Source organism: Salvelinus sp. IW2-2015, unplaced genomic scaffold (assembly GCF_002910315.2).
Source record: "Salvelinus sp. IW2-2015 unplaced genomic scaffold, ASM291031v2 Un_scaffold743, whole genome shotgun sequence".
Classification (NCBI taxonomy): domain Eukaryota; kingdom Metazoa; phylum Chordata; class Actinopteri; order Salmoniformes; family Salmonidae; genus Salvelinus; species Salvelinus sp. IW2-2015.
In genome coordinates this window covers 234,491-256,199 of record NW_019942602.1, presented here as the reverse complement: position 1 = coordinate 256,199, position 21,709 = coordinate 234,491, and the positions used below count along the sequence as shown (strand labels likewise).

At 41.4% G+C, this 21,709-nt stretch overlaps 1 protein-coding gene across 1 annotated transcript in view; it reads right to left on the bottom strand.

Annotated features, from left to right (window-relative positions):
• The window catches only part of LOC112068817 (anoctamin-4-like), a 49,392-nt gene continuing 27,683 nt past the window's right edge, over nt 1–21,709 (bottom strand). Inside the window, 23 exon segments of the mRNA XM_070438313.1 lie at nt 1–656; nt 1,015–1,218; nt 1,322–1,430; nt 1,529–1,648; nt 1,784–1,931; nt 2,249–2,401; nt 5,765–5,907; nt 6,008–6,105; nt 6,651–6,708; nt 6,815–6,926; nt 7,124–7,160; nt 11,755–11,916; nt 12,202–12,306; nt 12,308–12,343; nt 13,341–13,423; nt 18,220–18,280; nt 18,911–19,007; nt 19,310–19,444; nt 19,703–19,824; nt 20,163–20,218; nt 20,561–20,667; nt 21,011–21,142; nt 21,246–21,290. Of these exon segments, the coding sequence (XP_070294414.1) occupies nt 1,027–1,218; nt 1,322–1,430; nt 1,529–1,648; nt 1,784–1,931; nt 2,249–2,401; nt 5,765–5,907; nt 6,008–6,105; nt 6,651–6,708; nt 6,815–6,926; nt 7,124–7,160; nt 11,755–11,916; nt 12,202–12,306; nt 12,308–12,343; nt 13,341–13,423; nt 18,220–18,280; nt 18,911–19,007; nt 19,310–19,444; nt 19,703–19,824; nt 20,163–20,218; nt 20,561–20,667; nt 21,011–21,142; nt 21,246–21,290 (2,311 nt within the window). The 3' untranslated portion in view covers nt 1–656; nt 1,015–1,026.

The following is a 21,709-nucleotide window of genomic DNA, read 5'->3' as shown; positions in this document are numbered from 1 at the left end:
TTTGTAATAAATATGAATTTTTATTAGTCTTGTTATTAGTATCCATTGTAAAGGAAGGCATTGGATGTTTGAGCAGTCTGTGTCCACTAACACAGATCTGATGGAACATCGTTTCAAAATAACATCTTATTGCAGCACACAATGTAAGCAGAGAACATGGCCGAAGGTTCACAACCTTGTGAAAGCAATTGATCATGATTTCTCATGAGTTTTGTCATCAAAATAAAAAGGCTAGGATTGTAAACAGGGTTTGTCATTCAACTGCACGGATGACAGAATATTTTTTTAAGTTGTGACAATAGAAATGCAAAAGTTTGTTTTTTGTGTTTCTTTGAAATCTACATTCAGGCTTTGAAGAAATGTACAGTTGTGAGTCCAAAGTGGAAGGAGCAATCTGGAAAAAAGTAGTAAACCCATTGTCAAATGTTCCAATGTATGTCCTCTTTTTCCCCCTCACCCACTGGCCTCTCTGATTCAGAATGACGTACAGTACGTTTGAACACCATGGCGAGGAGCATGCTGACGGTCCTCTTGGGGGCGCTCACCTGGTCCAGTGGGAGACGCAGACAGGCAGGACAGTCCCTGGCGTGCATGCAGCCAGTTCTCTGTCATTCCCACACACAACGCCACCGAGCAAAAATGGACACCAGCATGACCTGTGGAGTCATAGAGAGAGCGTCAGTAGATGATCACAACAGTAGTGGAACTTCTAGACAACAGGAACAAAAGGGACATTACTTATTTCACTTCCTTGCACAACCTGGTCCCTTGTCGTCCCGTGCTTCAATTGGCAAATCTTACTTCGATAGCTGATGTGTGTTGAGCGTTCAGGCATAAAATGACAGCTGTGCTTCACCCAGATGAGTGGTGCTACACATTGGTCATGCAGGCGCGTTATCCTTCCTATATATAAATGTAATTCCTATGCGCCACACTCTGCAGCCTGCAAACTGTTATAGATTGCCTGTCAGTATTCCGTGCTGGTCCCTTCAGTGCAGTGTAGTTATTTATCACCTGCTTGTGCATTCAGGGCAATGCGTTATGATGGGCCCTGTAATTCTTCTTCTTCTCGTTCTTCTCCTTCTGCAGTCTCTCTAGCTCGGCCTCGTACATCATCTCCTGGATCAGGTACTTCTCCCGCCGCATGCGGTCACGCAGGTCCTTGGGCAGGTCTGGGATCAGGTAGGCGATCAGGTTCTTGATGGTGAAAACCATGTGCTACAAAAGAACACAACACCAATAGTACAGAAATTACAGACTGTCATCTCGGCTGAATATTGTGTTACGGTTTTGTTGAATGGAATGAATTGTACAAACTAACCTCGAAGACTATGATGAAGGCCAGCCGTGCGGCCAGGACATGCCAGAACTGCAGTGTGTAGGAGTATGGTTCACCGGGCGAGTCCGGGGGCTCTCTGTAGTCACGGTACCTGGGGGGTCAAACACAGGGTCGAAAGGTCAAAGGTTATGACTTTTGTGTTCAAACAAGCACAAGCATACCAAGACTCTCTTTGGTCACCAAACCTACCTGCAGTACTTCACTGCTTCTCCAAACATATCCGATCCATCTGTCCTGGGCACCGAATTGTTCTCAAAATCAGACACTCTGAACATCGATAGACTGGCATTTACATATCCCATCATGCACCTGGACAGGAAACAATAAAATGTCAGTGCTTTGACATTGTGATGCAGGACAATGCCGCTGCCCTCTATTACTAGCCATAATAATGTCAAAGGCAGACACTTTGCCTGTGTGGTCACTGTGGTCAGGCTCGCTCACCTCTCTCCGGCCCGGCCCTGCCCGGCACACGGGCCGTACTTGTATGCATAGACAAGGCGTGGGATGAAGTCAGAGGTGACAGCGATGACAAAGGCGTTGGTGATGACGGACAAGATACCGATGCCCTCCAGAATGCCGTACCAGATCCCTGGAGAGAAAATAAAATTATGTTCTTGCTCCGATGCAAATGATTTATTACAGTTCACCAGCAAGCAGCCTGTCAGGACTTCTTCAAAGAATACTTATGAAGGGGTATGAAAATGATTCCAAAAGTATAAAGCATAATAGACTGGCCGGCTAAAATCGTCTGTCTGTGCTGAAACTAAATGAAATAGGGTTCCATTCAGTGAAAATAGCTGAGGCACGATTGTTGGCGTAAAACAATTTAGTCTATATGGCATTTTTTGCATTCCTTTGAAAATGGCCCTACAGTAGGGGATTGTCAGACCGGAAGATGAGCCTAACCTATGTCTTTGGCTTGAGAGGGCAGGGGTCTCCGCCACTGGGTGACAAACTTGTAGGCGTCCAGGCGGATCTCGATGATGTTGTTGAGGAGGGCCAGGAGCGGGGCCAGGGGGAAAGCTGCCACAAATATGGTGGTGAAGCCAAACTGTAAGACTGAAACACACAGACACAGAGAGTAAAGCGTCACCAGTAGTGCTATTCAAAACCCCATTCAAAAACCCCATTTGATTTTGTACAGATGGCCACCCCAAAGCCATATTCACTCAGAAAGGGCAATATGATTTGAGGTTATACCATTCAATGTCACAATTGTTACTGTATGTCAGTGCGTGTGGGCATTGCACAGGACAAAGTTAGCCATTAGATTTTGTGCTTCGTGAAGAGCCTCGCCAAGGAAGTCACAGACGGTAGTACATCGAGCGTAATTACAAATCAGCATTCAAAAAGCCTACAGAGACACCACATAATGGATCTATGCAGCATTATGGGTTGAAATAAACAGTGACACATGCATGTGGATATAGCTGCATGCTGTGTGCAACCACAGAATCCTAGCCTAAGCGTTGCACCGATCTGTCATTGTCATAAATGTCACGGTCATCTGGCATTGTCATACATAAATCTGTCTACACAAAACACATGTAGGAGAAATACTTCAAGTAACCATTGTGTGATTAATACATGGCATGTGCCTGCTTTATGTACACCTCACATAATCATACTTAAAGGACAACTCCACCTCAAAAACTATCTTTAGGTATTTGTTAAATTAGTCCATTGTTGACATAGTTCCTAAATGTTTTGCTTGTCAGCACTCAAGTTTTCAAGATATGCAACGTTCAAAACACAGAAATCATCCCCGTATGATGCAAAACGCAGCATCATATAATGCAAAATGCATCAAACAGTGATGATTTCTGTATTTTGAAAGTTACGTAACTTGAGTGCTGACAAGCAAAACATTTTGGGACTATGTCAACAATGGACTAATTAAATAAACACCAAAAGATAGTTTTGGGGCAGACTTTTCCTTCCATATACATGTGGAAAATCTATGTAGACATTAATGATTCACATTGCTGGTAAATAAATGTAAACATGATATATACAGTACATGGCATGTATATAATGGTTTACATGAGCAAACACAGTACGAATGCTAGTTTATGGTTGACCTCCAGCTCCCCAGGGTGGCAAAGAGGATAAATCAGTCATGTAGATCAACTTATTCTGGAATGTAACAACAGCAGGTTAGAGCCCTTACTGTCCAAACATGTTCTGGTTTTTATTCAACAGTTCTTAAATATTAGACTGTTTTAGAGGATTAGAAAATAGTGAAATATTGAAATTGACATTTCAATAATGATCTCTCCTAGTTAGTCAAGTTGGCAGAGGCTGCATGCCGTTTTAGAGGGTGTCATTCCTGTAAAGGTGAAGAGCTTACAGATTGATATGGACATTTCACATGGAGAATTGCATAGCATTATACTTCAGTTAACTATGCGATAACTTTTCAATAATGACATCATACACGGGTCATTAACCACTCATTCTTACACCAGTGTTTACTTGGTAAATTACATTCCCGGGTCATTTGTAATACTGGTATAAATTGTTAGAAATTCTGTATTCTTATGACAGGTGTTTTTAGCCTTATGTGGGCCTTGTGACATTTAATCTATGAACTGGCCACTTATTTAAGTAGGCTGTATTTCAGTCTGGAATCTCTCAGACAGAAAGGTCATTTCCACCACCCAGAAACTAGCTAGGTTAATCAACATCCTCTGAGGTGATCTATAGTCATCAATAGACTGTAGTCAGGTGTGTTATTGTCTTGGCAGCCTGGAGAAAAAGTTGCCACTAACACCAGCACTTTGCCCACTGCAGAACCACCCGCAGCCCCTCATAGGACACTGTTTTGCCAAGTGGAAATCTTTTTTCTATAGAWGTAATTAGGTCCTWAGCTAATATTCATGGTCTTTCTCCTCTCCATGTGCAGTTTGCCTGGCAAAGCAGAATAMGATGGCAAGGAGCGCAATAAACATATTTGGCACATGCATTCATGACCTAACTAGTAAACAACATTTTTTTCTACAGTACCTTTCATGTTCACTGCAAGCAATCAGGCAATCAGGGAAAAATGACAACGGAGTTGGTGTCCCACATCTGACCAATAGGTTCTCTCAACTTATTAACAATTTACATTACAGTATTCTTATTACTGTTTAATTATTATTCTAAGCAGTGTAAAAATAATTGTAATTAGTAATTGCTACACTGCACTTACTGGGGTGCTGCTAGGGTTAGTTGTGCTGCTCTAAGTTGGAGTGTAACAATGAGTAATTAAAATACTTGTAACACTGTAGCACTGTACTCACAGGAATAATAACACTGTACTCACCGGAATAATTACACTGTACTCACAGGAATAATTACACTGTACTCACAGGAATAATTACACAGTAATAAGAACCCTGTGTAAAGTGTTACCCAAATTGTTTAAGGAAATGGTTCACCCAATTTACACATTGTTTTCCTTACGCTGTAAGAAGTCTAGAGACAAGGTTAGACATCAATCCATCCTTTGGTTTTATATACCTGGCCAGTGGCCACAATTTCCAAATGCTAACATTGTAGTATTTTTGTCCAAAAACCAATGTAACTCAATATCTCCAATATTAGCATGTTTAGCATTTCATGTCAAAATCATTCCAAAGTGTCTACAATTGAGCCATTTCTAGTCAAAGCGTGTGAACATAACAAACAGAACAGTGTAAGCACCACTGATGGGAATGGGACAAACAGAAAGAACAGGATCTATCGATGAKAACATCAACACATTTTTACACCCATCTTACACAGAGGAGTTYGCTATGTTTTCTGCACTTGTGTTTTAACTGCATACAAGATGATGATGGCAATGATTCTCAGTGCTCTCAATGCAGAGCAGTGGCTTACTTGGTTGCTCACTCAGGTCTCACACAGGTCTATATGGCTCGAGGCACACTGATTTCTTCTGATTGGTCAATTGATTGATAGTGAGATAGAAATTATTTGCGGTTTAAAGTAACTGTCCAGTGTTCCAGATTTCTATGGAATATAACCTTTAATTAATTACAATACGAGATAAATATTTTTCCTTCCAAAAAATGGTAATTAAGTATGTTAAAAAGCAGCTTTTCTCTATTAGAACGGTGTAGCCCAAAAACAGAAAGGTGTGGATGTATACTGGTAAAAAAATAATTTTATATGAGTAAACCACTGATTCGCCAGCTCCTCCTTCTCAAGAGGATGACATCATCCTCTATGTGGAAATAGCAAGCATTTTTTAAACAGTCTATTTGAGGTGTTTTTTTAAGTGTTTTTTTCTCCAATGTATGCTTTGGCCACAAATACGAGTATAGGATGAGTCAGCAACATTATTTGGGTATGAGTTAACAGAATATTAAGTTTTAAAAGTGAGATTTTCATTGGACAGTTGCTTTAAACGTGGGCTCAGGGTCAAAGGGCACATACTCATCTCCAGGTATTCGTCAAACAGTCCGTAGGCATTCATGGGCTGCAGGTTGTAGTCCCTCTCCCACTGCGGGAAGCTGGCCTTGGCGTTGGGGCCGTGCTCCTGCCTCAGCCTTCGCCGCGTCCACCAGTTCTGGATCAGCCTGACAAACAACCAATTATAAAGAGTCAAGGGGGGTGACTGGTGGAGATGACACGCTAGGCGCTAGTTGCGTCTAATTGGCTAAGCCAGGCCATACTCACGGGTAGCCCAGCTCCATGAAGTTGTTCCAGGTCTGCTTGAGCACCATGATGATACCCATCTGCATGCAGAGATCTATCAAACAACCACTGGGATGGCACTGCACAGAAAGGGGAAACAGTGCCGACACTTTATTCAATCAACAACTCTTCAACTAACTATCCAGTAACCCTASWKKCWWWKCKTWWTWRWRTMYWMRKWWWRAMKYYYSMRWSWMWMKSAYWYCYYRMTWCKAYMRMYRMRWRRKKRRWWWKMWWYWCKKSRYYAACAAKRWRTMMYSYWWWMTGCYMCWWAKWCTRWWWWKYGMMSMGGGSMMAGAKGMYTTASMWWATKRWKTKKWYYGWKTWSRMWAYWSWSSWSSRSTRTKAYSTGWWWCRSMKAGYRYGTMWRTGYCWKSMCTYKSSMYSKYWKMMMSSSSWSRWRMTRCRAKKWTTGYYYMYRSKGAGCASCMYKSAYWTTMMYKTGMGKTSAGCGATCAGAAAAATCTACGTACTGGAACAAAGTTCCTAATTCATTGTGGCATCCCACAGTCTGTCGACAGATGCTACATCCATTTATGTTACGTGCATCTGTCCACGAGAGTACTTTCCACTAGAAATGTTCAACGTTGAACACATTTGAAAAGCCTCATGAAAGTTCACTCACCTCTTCCAATTTCCAGCGGTTAATGAGGCGGATATAGGCTCCTGGCCGACCAGTGAACCTGACAAAGGTGGTCACATCATTTTACTAACTAATCTCCATGAAATATAGTGTGAAATATAGCCGTGTATTACGATTTACACCATGAAGTAGAGATGTTTCCTCACCTGCCCAGGAAAAAAGCTATGTAGAAGGTAGAGCTGTTGAGATTGACAAACTGAAACAGGAACATCTTCAGGGTGAAGCTGTTCTCCCACTCTGACTCAGTCCTTGGCTGCTCTGTGGATACAGAGCCAGAGGGAGAGACAGAGAAACAGAAAGAGAGAGAAAATAGAGAGAAAGAAGAATAAAGAGAGGGAGACAGAAAGAGAGAGGGTGTGTATAAAATGACAGCCCCTGCATTATATTGACTGTAATTACCTCTGAGGATGGCATGTTACAGCATGATGACAGATGGAGGAACAGTTGTAGCTTACCTAAATTGGTGAGCAGAAGGGCAACTTTTTCATACAACTGAAAAAAACAAGGTTACCAGTTAATAGGGTTTGTTTTCCATGATTCTCTTGATTCTCATGCTGTTGTATCTAAAACACGATACGTCATGGCATTGAAGGGCGTTAAGATTCATTTTTATCAACATTTTGAGCGCAACTGTACTTAACTATATCAAAAAGCGCTACACGGCATTAGGGTTTCACCACTGATAGACATTAATATACACTGAGTGTACAAAACATTAAGAACACCTTCCTAATATTGAGTTGCACCCCCCTTTGCCCAAGGAACAGCCTCAATTCAATTCAAGGCGTCGAAAGCGTTCCACAGGGATGCTGGCCCATGTTGACTCCAATGATTCCCTCATGAATTGCTGGTAGTGGATCTCTACTCCAAATAGCTTGTTCCATCTCATCCCACAGATGCTCAATTGGATTGAGATCTGGTGACTGGGCAGGCCACTGCAGTAAGCTGAATTAATTCATGTTTGTGGAACCATTTCTGGACAATCCTAGCCTTGTGTCATGTGGCATTATCCTGCTGTAAAAAATCTATTCGCAGGCGGATACACTGCTGCCATGAAGGGATGCACCTGATTGGCAATGATGTTCAGATATCCTGTGGCATTCAAATGTTGCTCCACTTTTATCAAGGGGCCTAATGTGTGCCATGAAAACACACCCCACACCATCGCACCACCACCACCAGCCTGCAATGTTGTTACACATCAGTGTGATACAGCAGGAACCAGGATTCATCAGACCAGGCAATGTTTTTCCAATTCTCCAGTGTCTTCGTTGCTTAGCCCACTGCAACCACAGTTTCTTGTTTTTAATGAAAGAAGTGGAACTCTGTAAGGTTGTCGGCTGCCATACCCTATTCGTGTCAAGGTACGACGAGTTGTGCATTCTTTTGTGTGTTTTTGGGCACCACTGTTGTACTGGACTGTCAGCTGACTAACTGTAGCCCATCTGTTGCTCTGCACAATTTGTGTCACAGCCTCCTTTGTCCCCTTTCATCAATGACCCGTTTTTAACCACTGGCCTGCTAGTGGCTGGATGTCCTTTGGGTGGAGCAGGTGTTCCTAATGTTGTGTAAACTCAGTGTGTGTGTATATTTATACAGTTGAAGTCGGAGGTTTACATACACTTAGGTTGGAGTCATTAAAACACATTTTTCACCCACTCCACATTTCTTGTTAACAAACTATAGTTTTGGCAAGTCAGTTAGGACATCTACTGTGTGCACGACACAAGTCATTTTTCCAACAATTGTTTACAGACAGATTATTTAACTTATAATTCACTGTATCACAATTCCAGTGGGTCAGAAGTTTACATACACTAAGTTGACTGTGCCTTTAACTTCTTTGTGATAGAAGGCAGCATTTTCACTTTTGGATGAATAGCGTGCCCAAATTGAACGGCCTCCTACTCTGTCCCAGATGCTAATATATGCATATCATTATTACTATTGGATAGAAAACACTCTGAAGTTTCTAAAACTGTTTGAATGATGTCTGTGAGTATAACGGAACTCATATGGCAGGCAAAAACCTGAGAAAAAAATCCAAACAGGAAGTGAGAATTCTGAGACTGGTCGATGTTCAACTCATCGCCTATTCAATCCCCAGTAAGATATGGATCTGTTTGCACTTCCTACGCCTTCCACTAGATGTCAACAGTCTGTAGAATGAAGCTTATACTGTGTTGTGGGGCCGGATGAGAGGGGAATGAGTCAGTGGTCTGGCAGATTGCCAGATTGCGCATTCCACATGATATCGCCTTGCGTTCCATTACTTCTACAGACACGAAGGAATTCTCCGGTTGGAACGTTATTGGATATATATGATAACAACATCCTGAAGATTGATTCTCTACTTAGTTTGACCAGTTTATTCAACATGTAATATAACTTTTTGAAGTTTTCGTCCGAGTTCGCCTGCATCTGCGCGAGCATTTGGACATGTGCACTAAACGTGCTAGCTACTTGGAGATAAGTAATGGACATTATCGAACAAAACAACGATTTATTGTGGAACTAGGATTCCTGGGAGTGCATTCTGATGAAGATTATCAAAGGTAAGGGAATATTTATGATGTAATTTCGTATTTCTGTTGACTCCAACATGGCGGAGAAATGTTGTTATATCTGAGTGCCGTCTCAGATTATTGCATGGTGTGCTTTTTCCATAAAGTTTTGGGGAAATCTGACACTGCGGTTGCATTAAGAACAAGTGTATCTTTAATTCTATGTAAAACATGTATCTTTCATCAAAGTTTATGATGAGTATTTCTGTTATTTGACGTGGCTCTCTGCAATTTCTCCGGATATTTTGGAGGCATTTCTGAACATGGCGCCAATGTAAACCGAGATTTGTGGATATAAATATGCACATTATTGAACAACACATACATGTATTGTGTAACATGATGTCCTATGAGTGTCATCTGATGAAGATCATCAAAGGTTAGTGATTCATTTTAACTCTATTTCTGCTTTTTGTGACTCCTATCTTTGGCTGGGAAAATGGCTGTGTTTTTCTGTGGCTATGTACTGACCTAACATAATCGTTTGGTGTGCTTTCGCCGAAAAGCTAATTTGAAATCAGACATGTTGGCTGGATTCACAACATGTGTAGCTTTAATTTGGTATATTTCATGTGTGATTTAATGAAAGTTAGATTTTTATAGTATTTTATTTGAATTTGGCGCGCTGCATTTTCTTTGGCTTTTGGCCAAGTGAGACAGTAGCGTCCCGCCTAAATTCAGCTTTATGGATATAATATGAACTTTACCGAACGAAACATACATGTATTGTGTAACATGAAGTCCTATGAGTGTCATCTGATGAAGATCATCAAAGGTTAGTGATTCATTTTAACTCTATTTCTGCTTTTTGTTACTCCTCTCTTTGGCTGGAAAAATGGCTGTGTTTTTCTGTGGCTATGTACTGAGCTAACATAATCGCAAGGTGTGCTTTCGCCGTAAATCCTTTTTGAAATCAGACACTTTGGCTGGATTAACGAGAAGTTTATCTTTAAAATGGTGTATAATACTTGTATGTTTGAGGAATTTTAATTATGAGATTTCTGTTGTTTTGAATTTGGCGCCCTGCAATTTCACTGGCTGTCGCTAGCGTCCCACATATCCCAGAGAAGTTAAACAGCTTGGAAAATTCCAGAAAAGGATGCCATGGCTTTAGAAGCTTCTGATAGGCAGATTTACATAATTTGAGTCAATTGGAGGTGTACCTGGGGATGTATTTAAAGGCCTACCTTCACACTCAGTGCCTCTTTGCTTGACATCATGGGAAAATCAAAAGAAATAAGCCAAGACCTCAGAAAGAAAATTGTAGACCTCCACAAGTCTGGTTCATCCTTGGGAGCAATTTCCAAACGCCTGAAGGTACCACGTTCATCTGTACAAACAATAGTACGCAAGTATAAACACCATGGGACCACGCAGCCGTCATACCGCTCAGGAAGGAGACGTGTTCTGTCTCCTAGAGATGAACGTACTTTGGTGCGAAAAGTGCAAATCAATCCCAGAACAACAGCAAAGGACCTTGTGAAGATGCTGGAGGAAACAGGTACAAAAGTATCTGTATCCACAGTAAAACGAGTCCTATATTGACATAACCTGAAAGGCCGCTCAGCAAGGAAGAAGCCACTGCTCCAAAACCGCCATAAAAAGCCAGACTACGGTTTGAAACTGCACATGGGGACAAAGATCGTACTTTTTGGAGAAATGTCCTCTGGTCTGATGAAACAAAAATGGAACTGTTTGGCCATAATGACCATTGTTATGTTTCGAGGAAAAAGGGGGGGGCTTGCAAGCCGAAGAACACCATCCCAAACATGAAGCACGGGGGGTGGCAGCATCATATTGTGGGGGTGCATTGCTGCAGGAGGGACTGGTGCACTTCACAAAATAGATGGCATCATAAGGCAGGAAAATTATGTGGATATATTGAAGCAACTTCTCAAGACATCAGTCAGGAAGTTAAAGCTTGGTCGCAAATGGGTCTTCCAAATGGACAATGACCCAAGCATACTTCCAAAGTTGTGGCAAAATGGCTTAAGGACAACAAAGTCAAGGTATTGGAGTGGCCATCACAAAGCCCACCTCAATCCAATAGTAAATTTGTGGGCAGAACTGAAAAAGCGTGTGCGAGCAAGGAGGCCTACAAACCTGACTCAGTTACACCAGCTCTGTCAGGAGGAATGGGCCAAAATTCACCCAACTTATTGTGGGAAGCTTGTGGAAGGCTACCGAAACGTTTGACCCAAGTTAAACAATTTAAAGGCAATGCTACCAAATACTTATTGAGTGTATGTAAACTTCTGACCCATTGGGAATGTGATGAAAGAAATAAAAGCTGAAATAAATAATTCCTATATATTATTCTGACATTTCACACTCTTAAATGAAGTGGTGATCCAAACTAACCTAAGACAGGGAAATTTTACTAGGATTAAATGTCATGAATTTTGAAAAACTGAGTTTAAATGTATTTGGCTAAGGCGTATGTAAACTTCCGACTTCAACTGTATATTATGCCATTTTTCATCTCATAATCCTAAATGCAATTCTAAACAAAGCCCTTCCACATTGAGGAGCATGATGATGCAGAAGTTGATGCACACGGCTGTGCCGGTGGTGGCCACCTGAGAGTTATTCCTGATGAGAGCCCAGCCGAAGGCGGCAAAAGTGCTGACTGTGATCACACGGTAAATCACGATGCCGAAAACGGCAGCGATCACCACCAGGATCTGAGTATGTCAATAAAACATTATGGTCAGACACACCGATAGCAACAAGGCAAATCTGATTGATAGCTCACTGGTTTGAGTTGGCTTGCTTGCAACATCACAGTTATGGGTTTGATTCCTGCATGGGCCATTTACTAAAGATTTTAATGAATTCAAACAAAAACCAGTGGGAAACTGGTTTGACAGCAGCAAGCATGAGGCAACATGCAAACCATTTTAATGATTCTGTCCCTACTCAAATTAATTTATTATTAAATATTCACCCTACCTACTCCAGGGACTTACCATAAAGAAGATTCCAGAAGCTGAGACGATGAGTCTGCTGTACTTGTCTGTAAAGGCCTGGTACGGCTCAGGCTTTCCAGATATGGGGTTCATCCTCTCCTTTTTTGGAATATTTGGCCTCAAACTGGGGACGGATTTCCTCCTGCAGCACACAGAAAGCTGGCTGAGCCACAAACGCTCCCAGAATGTTCTGCAAACGTCTGCAAAATGTTCTAGGAAAGTGATCATGACACATCTCCTTGGCTTTCTTCAAACAGCTGTAGAACACATAACTGTGGGTATTTCAAGAACACAGCAAAGTGTTCATAACCAAGGTTGAATATATTCCTGGTATTTTACAAATGTTCCATCCCGAGAATCAAATCACTTTTCTCCCGGGTAACCCGGTATTTCCCGCCAAAACTGGAAGTGTAATTCTAAAGTGTTAAATTTTTTGAGTGTGGACTGTGTCACTGTATTATATGGACATCGCTCAAACCATGAAGTTGGGAGAGAAACTGTTATGCTGTGCAGGACATGCGGCACATTTGGAAGGAAAATAAGTGGGCAGAATGTATATATTTTTGTTATTCAATTAAAACCCACATTTTAGAAAGGGGATGTTTATAAAAAAATATTACATCAATGTACCTCAACATTAAAAATACAAAAATACAAAATTCTGTGCTCCATACTGAGACGGGCTGTCTGTCCCCAACGTGAGCGGTGATGATTGATCATGCAGATATGCGATAGCAGAAGGAAGGCTGTAGCCTAGAGAAGATTTAGACATGGCATATCATTTAACAGTTCTATTTCGCATCATGCTGTTCATAGAACTCATTTACCGGTTTCTTGTTGTTATTTATCCTGAGAAAAGGGATTGGCTTTGGGTGGAAAATCTCAGTAACCCAGTTCCTGCTTATCAACCCTAGTCATAACCCGAGTGGGAATCTCAAGGCAATGCTCCCTCTTGTAATATTTTGTATATTTCAGCAAAGTGGAATGTCCCTAGGACCTTCATGGCATGATTGTTAAAATCTTATAAGAAATGATTTTTTTTTTTTATCTGAAAAGATCTTCTTACAATACAAACACATGTTATGCCTGGGAGATTATTTCTAATTTGATGATGCTGATCATAATGAAAGTATATTTACCTCCTCTTCCTCCCAGTCAATTAGGTCCCAGTCATATGCAAGGACCGCTCGCCGCCTCTTCCAGAACTCGAGAAACACGGTTGCTAAAATACACAACTAGGTTAGTGTTTGAGGGTTGTTAGGGCTTGGTGAGTATGTGTCATATTGAATGTGGGACAAATATGTACACTTGTGTTCAAGCTATAAAACAATGTTGGCAATTACAAACAGAATAATTTAAATTCAACCATCTCTTGCATTGCTGCCAAAAACAGGAACCATTTAAATTCAACCATCGCTTTCTTAGTTGAAGGAAGGTTGTTTTGCATGACTCAAAATGATTCAATTATCACTTCAAGTAGTTCTCCACATTCAGATTGTAAGGTTCTGTATTTATTTTCTTAGTCAACCTTGTGTTCTGTTTCGTTGTGTTATTGAACGTAGCCCTGTCTTTCATTTTTGTTCATTGATTTCACCTGTGTTAGTTACTCACCTGGTCTCATCAGCTCCTTATTTAGTTCAGTTCATTCTGTTTGTGGCTTTGTGAGGTATTGTTCGTTTTGACTCTACTAAGCCTTTTCCTAGCTTTTTTTGTGAGAACCAGTTATAGCCTTCAGTCCTAGTTTTTATTCACCTGCCTGTTTGCCTTTCATACCTGTGTATGACCATTGCCTTCTGTAAAGGTGAAATAAACACCTGCTGCACTCTGCGAGTGAATCTACACCTTTTTCTTCCTGAGTATTCATTACACAGATAATACAATTATTTTGCAGCACAGTTGTTGGGTGCCAGGATTCATACTATTACTTCAGTTCACTAGTTTAGCTATTTAGGACAGACACTGTGCAATAGGTAATTTCACCAACAAGCAACTGCTGCCTTTAAAGCACTGGAGAGAGAGGGTAGGTGCTCCTGAACAAAGTCCTTGGCAATGGGTAACCCATACAAATCTGTTTACCAGTGTGTCACTTGACAATCAGAGCAATCTCTTTGCAGAGGCTGGACTAAGATCTGTTTAACTAGTAGCTCTGAATGGAAAGGCACATGTTTTAGTAGTTCAAGACAGTTAGTTTCATGAGGCTGGCCAGTGACTAGCGGGCTCTTTTGGTGGAAAGGCACATGTTTCTGCAGAGATAGCAGCAGGGGAGCACACTTCAGAAGAATGTTAATGAAGCGATTTCAATGGGTATTCTACTGTAGGTGAATGCCAAGAAATAGTCAGTGTTGGACAACAGCAAGGCCCTGCAGCAAGATCCACTGCTCTCCAGACAAACCCAGGTAGGTTGAGTTTTATACTTATTTACAGGCAGTCCAACGATACTGTATGGCAGGGATCATTTTCAGCCGCGGGACCATTTTTTTCTTGAGCGGATCGTCAGGGGATCAGAACATAATTTGTGGACTGCAAAAAGACGGTCCAAACAGATAATGTTTGACTAAAACATAATCATTCAAAACCTTGCTTGCATTAGTATATGATCACGTCGTGTCTCTCTATTATGCGTGGGAATACTTGAACAGATTCCTAAAATTTAAAAAAATCTTATAGCTGATTAACTGTTCTTTTTTTAGTCTTTTCTGTCCAACAATAATAATCCCCCCCAACATTTTTTTTGCTCAGCAAACTTTGGTGGCCAAATAAATCCACCCGTGGGCCACATTCGGCCCACGGGCCACCAGTTGGGGTACCATGCTGTATTAAGTATCTTAGGACCTATGCAGTTATTTAGCCTCGATTAATCCCAAATGTATTTTAAAATGTTTTGCTTTATTGTCATAATTGTATAGCTGTGGTTCCACTGGTATGCACCTACATGATTATAAGTGTGTCTGGATAGTGTGTCAGATAAATGACTAAAATGTGAATATAATTGCACTACAGAAAATTCTTGCAATCTACCAGCTGAATGAGCACCGAATGCAGTTAGGTTGTTTATCACTTGTAGATTTTACATAATTTGCTCTAGCAACAACTGTTTAATGTTTTCAGCTGATCTACTTTATTGTATGCATTTGAGTGAAGCACAGTTCACGCAATAAATGTGACCTTTGAAGTACCGTACTTTGTAGCAAGGAGATAACATTGCCAATTTGTGACTGATTAAAGGCAGGGTTAGATAAAACAAATATTTTTGGTAGACATTGCACTCAAGAAAATGATGAATTGTGGAGATTTAGTGTAACAATGACCTGCATTTGACCACATTAACCTATACATGAGTCTCGCTAACACATTAGATAACACGTTAGATAACACATTAGGGAAGTGATCCGCGATAGGCGAAACGGCATCACTGGACACCCCACCCGCATTTGTTATTGTTATTGTTTTGAGGAAATGAGCATCCAGCATCGTGGTAAAAGTACATCGTTGTACATACTCTGCAGTTCTCTGGCGTGTGCAATGATATCCGAGGGGAAAACAATTCGTTGTTTGAAGTCACGTCTTTGTTGTTGTAATATCGCAAACGGATGTGGCAGTTTCACCGCTGGATTCCAGCTTTAAGTACACATGAAACCCACGTAAAGTCATCACAAACAACGTCCACTGATCAACACGTGACCATTCAAAACAGTAAACAGTATGACAAAATCATGACTCATGAAGTATGCAATCAGTAACCATAGCTACTAACTTACACTGAAGAAACATGCATACCCTACTGTCACAAACTCTTATGAAATAATTATGACAGCCTCTGTCAAGTCAAATGTTATCTAAAGCAATCTGTGGTTAACACTACATGCTAATGTCTCCGTCTTGTCTAGATAGGCCCTGGTTCTGTGTAAAGGAGGTGATCGATGGGCCATCCCCAGAATGACAGCTTCTCTCTGGACCTTTCCCAGCCAGACGTCTGGGTCTGGGACACAGAACCTAAGGCAATGGCGGGTGAGTGAATCACATAGGTGACACACTCATATAAATCAAGTGCTATATTTCCACGTGAAAATGGCCTAGAATGCACCTTGGAGTATTGCTCCATTGTTTGTGTTGGTTAATTCATTCTTCTTGGTTAAACTGAATTGAAATTGTTGACTTACAGTACAGTATTATATGTATTATATGTAGTGTAATGAATACCTGATCCAAAGTATGTTGAAGTTAAATCTCTCTATCATAAATTGCTCACCATAAAAGATGAACGACAGGGACATTTCTGAGAGTGGTTTCCATTAGCCCTGAAGACAATGTCTGAATTTGCAGTGCAATCAATAATTGAAAAACTAAGAACTTCAGCTATTTTAATATGAGTCAGTCTGGCAGCGCACTCACCGCCTGAGATTTGGAAGTCACCAAGCTCTCTGAGAAGAATAGAAGATACATTACACAACTTGTATTTCTCATTTGAACTATCTGGAAAATAGAGAGGACTGGTAGTATGGATTAGTGTTTGGGCAGTTTACAGTCCGGTATCTACAGTGTATTAAAGCCATAGTTCACGCCTATTGTTCAATTGTGCACATTTCTGGAAAACAGATGGAAGAGGACTGGTGTGGAAGAGTAAATTTGATTTTTAATCTTATATGACCTGTTACACAGGTCATCCTGTTCCTCGTCTTGTCTTTAAGGTTGTTCTGTTCCCTGATATGTAATATAACCAGTCTGTTTTAGAACTGTTTCTAAACTGCCCTGTTCTAATTTCCTGTCAATCTTTCATGGTTCTTGTTATTCAAGGATGTGTGGGGGAGTGGCGATGTCCTTGATATGATTGGTCTTTCTCAAGGTCTACTATCTGTGGTGATAAGCAGAAGTACCGGACTCATTTGAAGGGCATGTGAAACACCCCATCCATCCTTGGTCTGTATAAAATGTCTGTGGAGAACAAATAGCGAGTCAAATTGGTTTTCCCTTGCATGCATACTCGTAATAAAGCTTTTTTTACATTGAGATTGGACTGCCTTTGAGTGGTTTTTCCACCACACTGGTTACAGTCTACAGCTTCTGTATGGTTACTTTGCTATATGTTGCAAAATGCTTGGCCCTGGCCATTAGGAGCTCTTGTCCACATGTGCTAGGCCTAATCTGGGTCCATTTCCCCAGGGACATTTTGGATAAACTGTAGACATGTGATCATCCCTTCCTCCACATCAGTCTACCAGCTTTGCTCTCTTCCTTTATTTCACTCACTCTTTCTCTCCCTAACTCTTTTTCCCCACCTGTCTTCTCACACAGCCGCCCAGGTCTTCATTTGGCTAGCGCTTCTGTTGGCCTTTGGCCTGCAGTTCTACCTAGCTGTGTTCTGCCTGCTGAAGTGCTGGAGTTTTGACACGAGGCTAAAGCAGGCTCTTAAAAACCTGCCCTCTACAGGGAAGCTCCTCACAACAGGTAGGCCTATTCCAGGGATGTTGCATTGACACAGTGCAGTGATCCATGAACTGACCAAGGCAAGTATGTAGTTTGACAAAAACTTGTTTTTGCTTTATCAAATCCACTGAACACTTTCGATCTCCCTACATTCTGAAATCAAAAGTTAAGCAGGTTGAAATGCGACCTTTCATTTGAATAAACAGGAGGCAATGTTAATAACACCTGTATTCCATATGTTTCAGTCCCTTCCTCCATCATTCAACTCCCAGAGGACTTGAAGAGTGTGAAACCACCGGCTTACTGTCGTTATGAAGTAGTGGCTGAATCCTCCCTGCCTAGACCCTGCTGCTATGACGATGAGGAGMCTGGGCCCTGCACTAACMCTCCCTATACACCRTTTGCCTGGGATCTTGTGCAATGCTGAGGAGYACCKTGTAACACTTCACTGTAAATACTGWKACTTAAATATAGTGWYCATGGAATGCTGARCCATWAAACTGTTGAGTYAGTTAKTTCTTAAACTTTATTTTWCAATAAAATGAGATMTGTTTTAAATTGAACCTATAYTATTTATACTAAATGATAACTCACCCCACACAGCCATGAATACAGCAAAGAAAACTGTTGCTCCGTTGTCAAAAAGATGGGTGACCTAAAGCCAAGAAACAGAGCAATTGCTTAGAGAAATGATTTCAGAAAACATGAATTCAGTACAAACACACACAGTAGTCACATTTGTATATAAAGATTACAAAGGAGGGCTGTTCGTTAGACATTTTCCAGAGCAAGCTCAAAAAGTAGTCCCGTGTAGCTCAGTTGGTAGAGCATGACGTTTGAAACGCCAGGGTTGTGGGTTCGTTTCCCATGAGGGACCAGTATGAAAATGTATGCATTCACTACTGCAAGTCACTCTGGATAAGAGCGTCTGCTAAATGACAAAAATCTAAAGTAAAAAGATTACCTTGCTAAATGTGTTACACTTATGTTACTGTGGCATAGCTCTGGAGTAAATGTTTGTCAAAAAAATTGCAATATTTTTCTAAAAAGTATAGGACAAAATCCCTGTTCCTGGAGAGCTGCAGTGTACGCAGGCTTTTGTTTCAGCCCAGCTCTAACGCAAAATAGCTGTGGTCTAATTTTATGACCATCATTAGATAATCATTTGAATCACACCCAGTGGCTCTCCAGGATCAGAATTAGCCACAACTGCCCTGATGTTTGTCAGCAMTGCTCAGTCTGGGGCAAACGTTTAACATACTCTACATGGTAGTACGGAAGTCACCTTGGCATAGATGCAGCTGTCTGAGAGTCTCAGGTAGGGGCAGTACTCGTCACATATGGGGCACATGATGATGTCAGTGGCCTGGCAGATTTCTTTACTGGAGAATCACAGACAACTTTTAGCCTGGTTCCATTCACTCATCAATTCTTAATGCATTTATCAGCCTGTGTCAGTGCTGCCACACGACTAAGGCATTGATAGCATTGGTAATAGACTTCTACCAGACTAAGGCCAAATTTACACTAGTGTAAAGCATGCGTCTGTTTGGTATTTTTTCTAGTGGAAGAACACAAGACCAAACATAGTGAAGGATAAAATATGTATAAAATACTAAGGTAAAAACAATGAGGTAAAACCTAATTGAAGAAGACCAATGAGTATTAGGTGAGCTCACATTACCTGACCTGGCAGTGGTCTAGGGTGAACCAGCCGTAGAGGAAGACCATGAGCCCAACCAGCGCCGCAGGGAACAGCATCCCAGTGTACCAACCCAGCCAGGCAAAATAGAGACCAATTTTCTCACCGAAGTACCGCCTGACAACACCGCCAGGAGACAAACGCCAACAAACAGGTCATTATGTACCACCATTGCAATGATGTTGTGGCTTCATACGATTTTTAATGATCTAGTAAATTCACTCGTTCATTGATTAATTCATGTGGCTTTAATACATGTGGCTTGTGAAGTTGTATTGCTTGCAGGATCTAGGGACAACCTGCAAGGTGCAGATAATACATTGTATTAGACCTGTGATGTCCATATAGAGCAGGAGTATTAACACAGTGTTGTACCTTATGAGGTCCAGTGGCTGGTACTTGTACCACACACCCCACCAGGCCCAGCATTCATACAGCAAGTGTCTGTGGTTCTCTGCCCCATGCGTRCGGATGGAGTTCTTACTTCTGTAGCTCCCCTGTTCACACACACACGTAATGTACCATCATAACTACAGATGTAGGACCTTAATTTGATCACTCTTTTGTTGCTGACAGGAAATGCAAACTTGTAGTGTATTTGAGTTTTAAAAATGCTTCAAAATGTGTCATTTCCACTTTGAAATATCAGACTTGATTTGCCCTAACGAAAAATGTATCAACCCCTACAAAAAAGTCCATTAATTATAAACCACATAATAATTCACATTCCTGGTTGCCGCAGGATTATTTTCCTGCTGTAGCGAACTGTCTCAAATGAAGATCCGACAAGTGATATTTCTCTTCCAAGTCAATGTGTGAAGTGTCAGTGCATTACCTCATGAAGGGGAAAAGCTGCCTCGTATGAACTATTGCTCAAAAGACGATTCAGCCCTGGAGCATAAACAAGAACATGAAGACACCGTCAAACCCTCTACACACCAGAGACATGCTGTATCTCAAACYTGGAACACATCTAGCAGTGGACTTGTACTACTTGGAGAGGCACCAGGTAACCTAGCGGTTAGTAGCATTGGGCCAGTAACTGAAAGGTCGCTGATTCGAATCTCTGAGCCGACTAGGTGAAAAATCTGTCAATGTACCCTTGAACAAGGCACTTAACCCTAATTGCTCCTGTAAATCACCCTGGATAAGAGCGTCTGCTAAATGACTACAATGTAAATGTATTATCCAGAGGCCATTTGTAACTGTGTTAGACGACGATGACAATCTCACCCATTTTGTCTTTGCCCTCCTCATATTTGACRCTTTGCAAGATATGATGGACGATGCGACTCCTGGTAGCGTTGTTGAAGAACGTGTCTTTGTTGTGAATGGTGAAACTGTAACATAATATAGATACAGAAAAGGATCCTAGATCATATTTCTTCTAGATCATTCCATTTATTGAGCTTTTGAAAAGCACACCATTTTGGCCTGATGTCATCTCAGTGCAWTCTATATCATTTTGCCTCGACGGGCGCTTGTGAGCCCCCCAAAAAGGGCCCTAAAATTGGACCACACCCACAAGGAAATTTTGTTCATTTGTTTACATTGCAAAAATGTGGTACCCTAAAACTAAGACTTGTGGTTTAAAGATGGAAGACATTGATTCATCTTCACCTTTGTGTTAGCAAGGAAAAAACATATACCAACCTGGTGGTGGACACACACACACACACTCACTGATGTATTCTGGAGCGACTGAAGGGGGCGGTAAAGCTTTCATTCTCCTCCAGGTCAGGAAGGGTGTTGTTGTCAAATTTCATGGGTTTGCGAGGCAGCCATCCTCGAAATCTGTTGATTCTCTTCTCCATCCTGGATGGTGACAGAAAACCCAAAACCACATCAAACATAGCCAGAGACCATTAACATTAGGGTTGTGCCCCAAAATTCAACCAATAAATCAATTCGCACTCACCTACTCATGAACTTGTACCGTCGATGCATGTAATAGATTTTCCTCCTGAAAACCCCCACAACATTATCAACTATTAAACTATTAAAAATCTCAGTGCATTAATGCATTGCAGTGGCCTGGGCGGTCTAGCAGTCTAGGTCACTTATGCCTCGGGAACACACGGTGCTCGCATGTGTTAGAATCTGACCCCTCTAGAGCCCCCTCACCATTCTATCTTATAAAAGTGCATTGCAAATAACTGTAGATTCATAGTGAGTGAGTGAGAGAGTGAGTGAGTGAGTGAGTGAGTGAGTGAGTGAGTGAGTGAGTGAGTGAGTGAGTGAGTGAGTGAGTGAGAGACTGAGTGAGAGAGAGAGACAGAGAGACAGAGAGACAGAGAGACAGAGAGACAGAGAGAGACAGGCAGTGTGTGTGGTGGGAACCTGTTTGTCGATGTGATTTATGTGTGTGAGTGTCTGGAACTA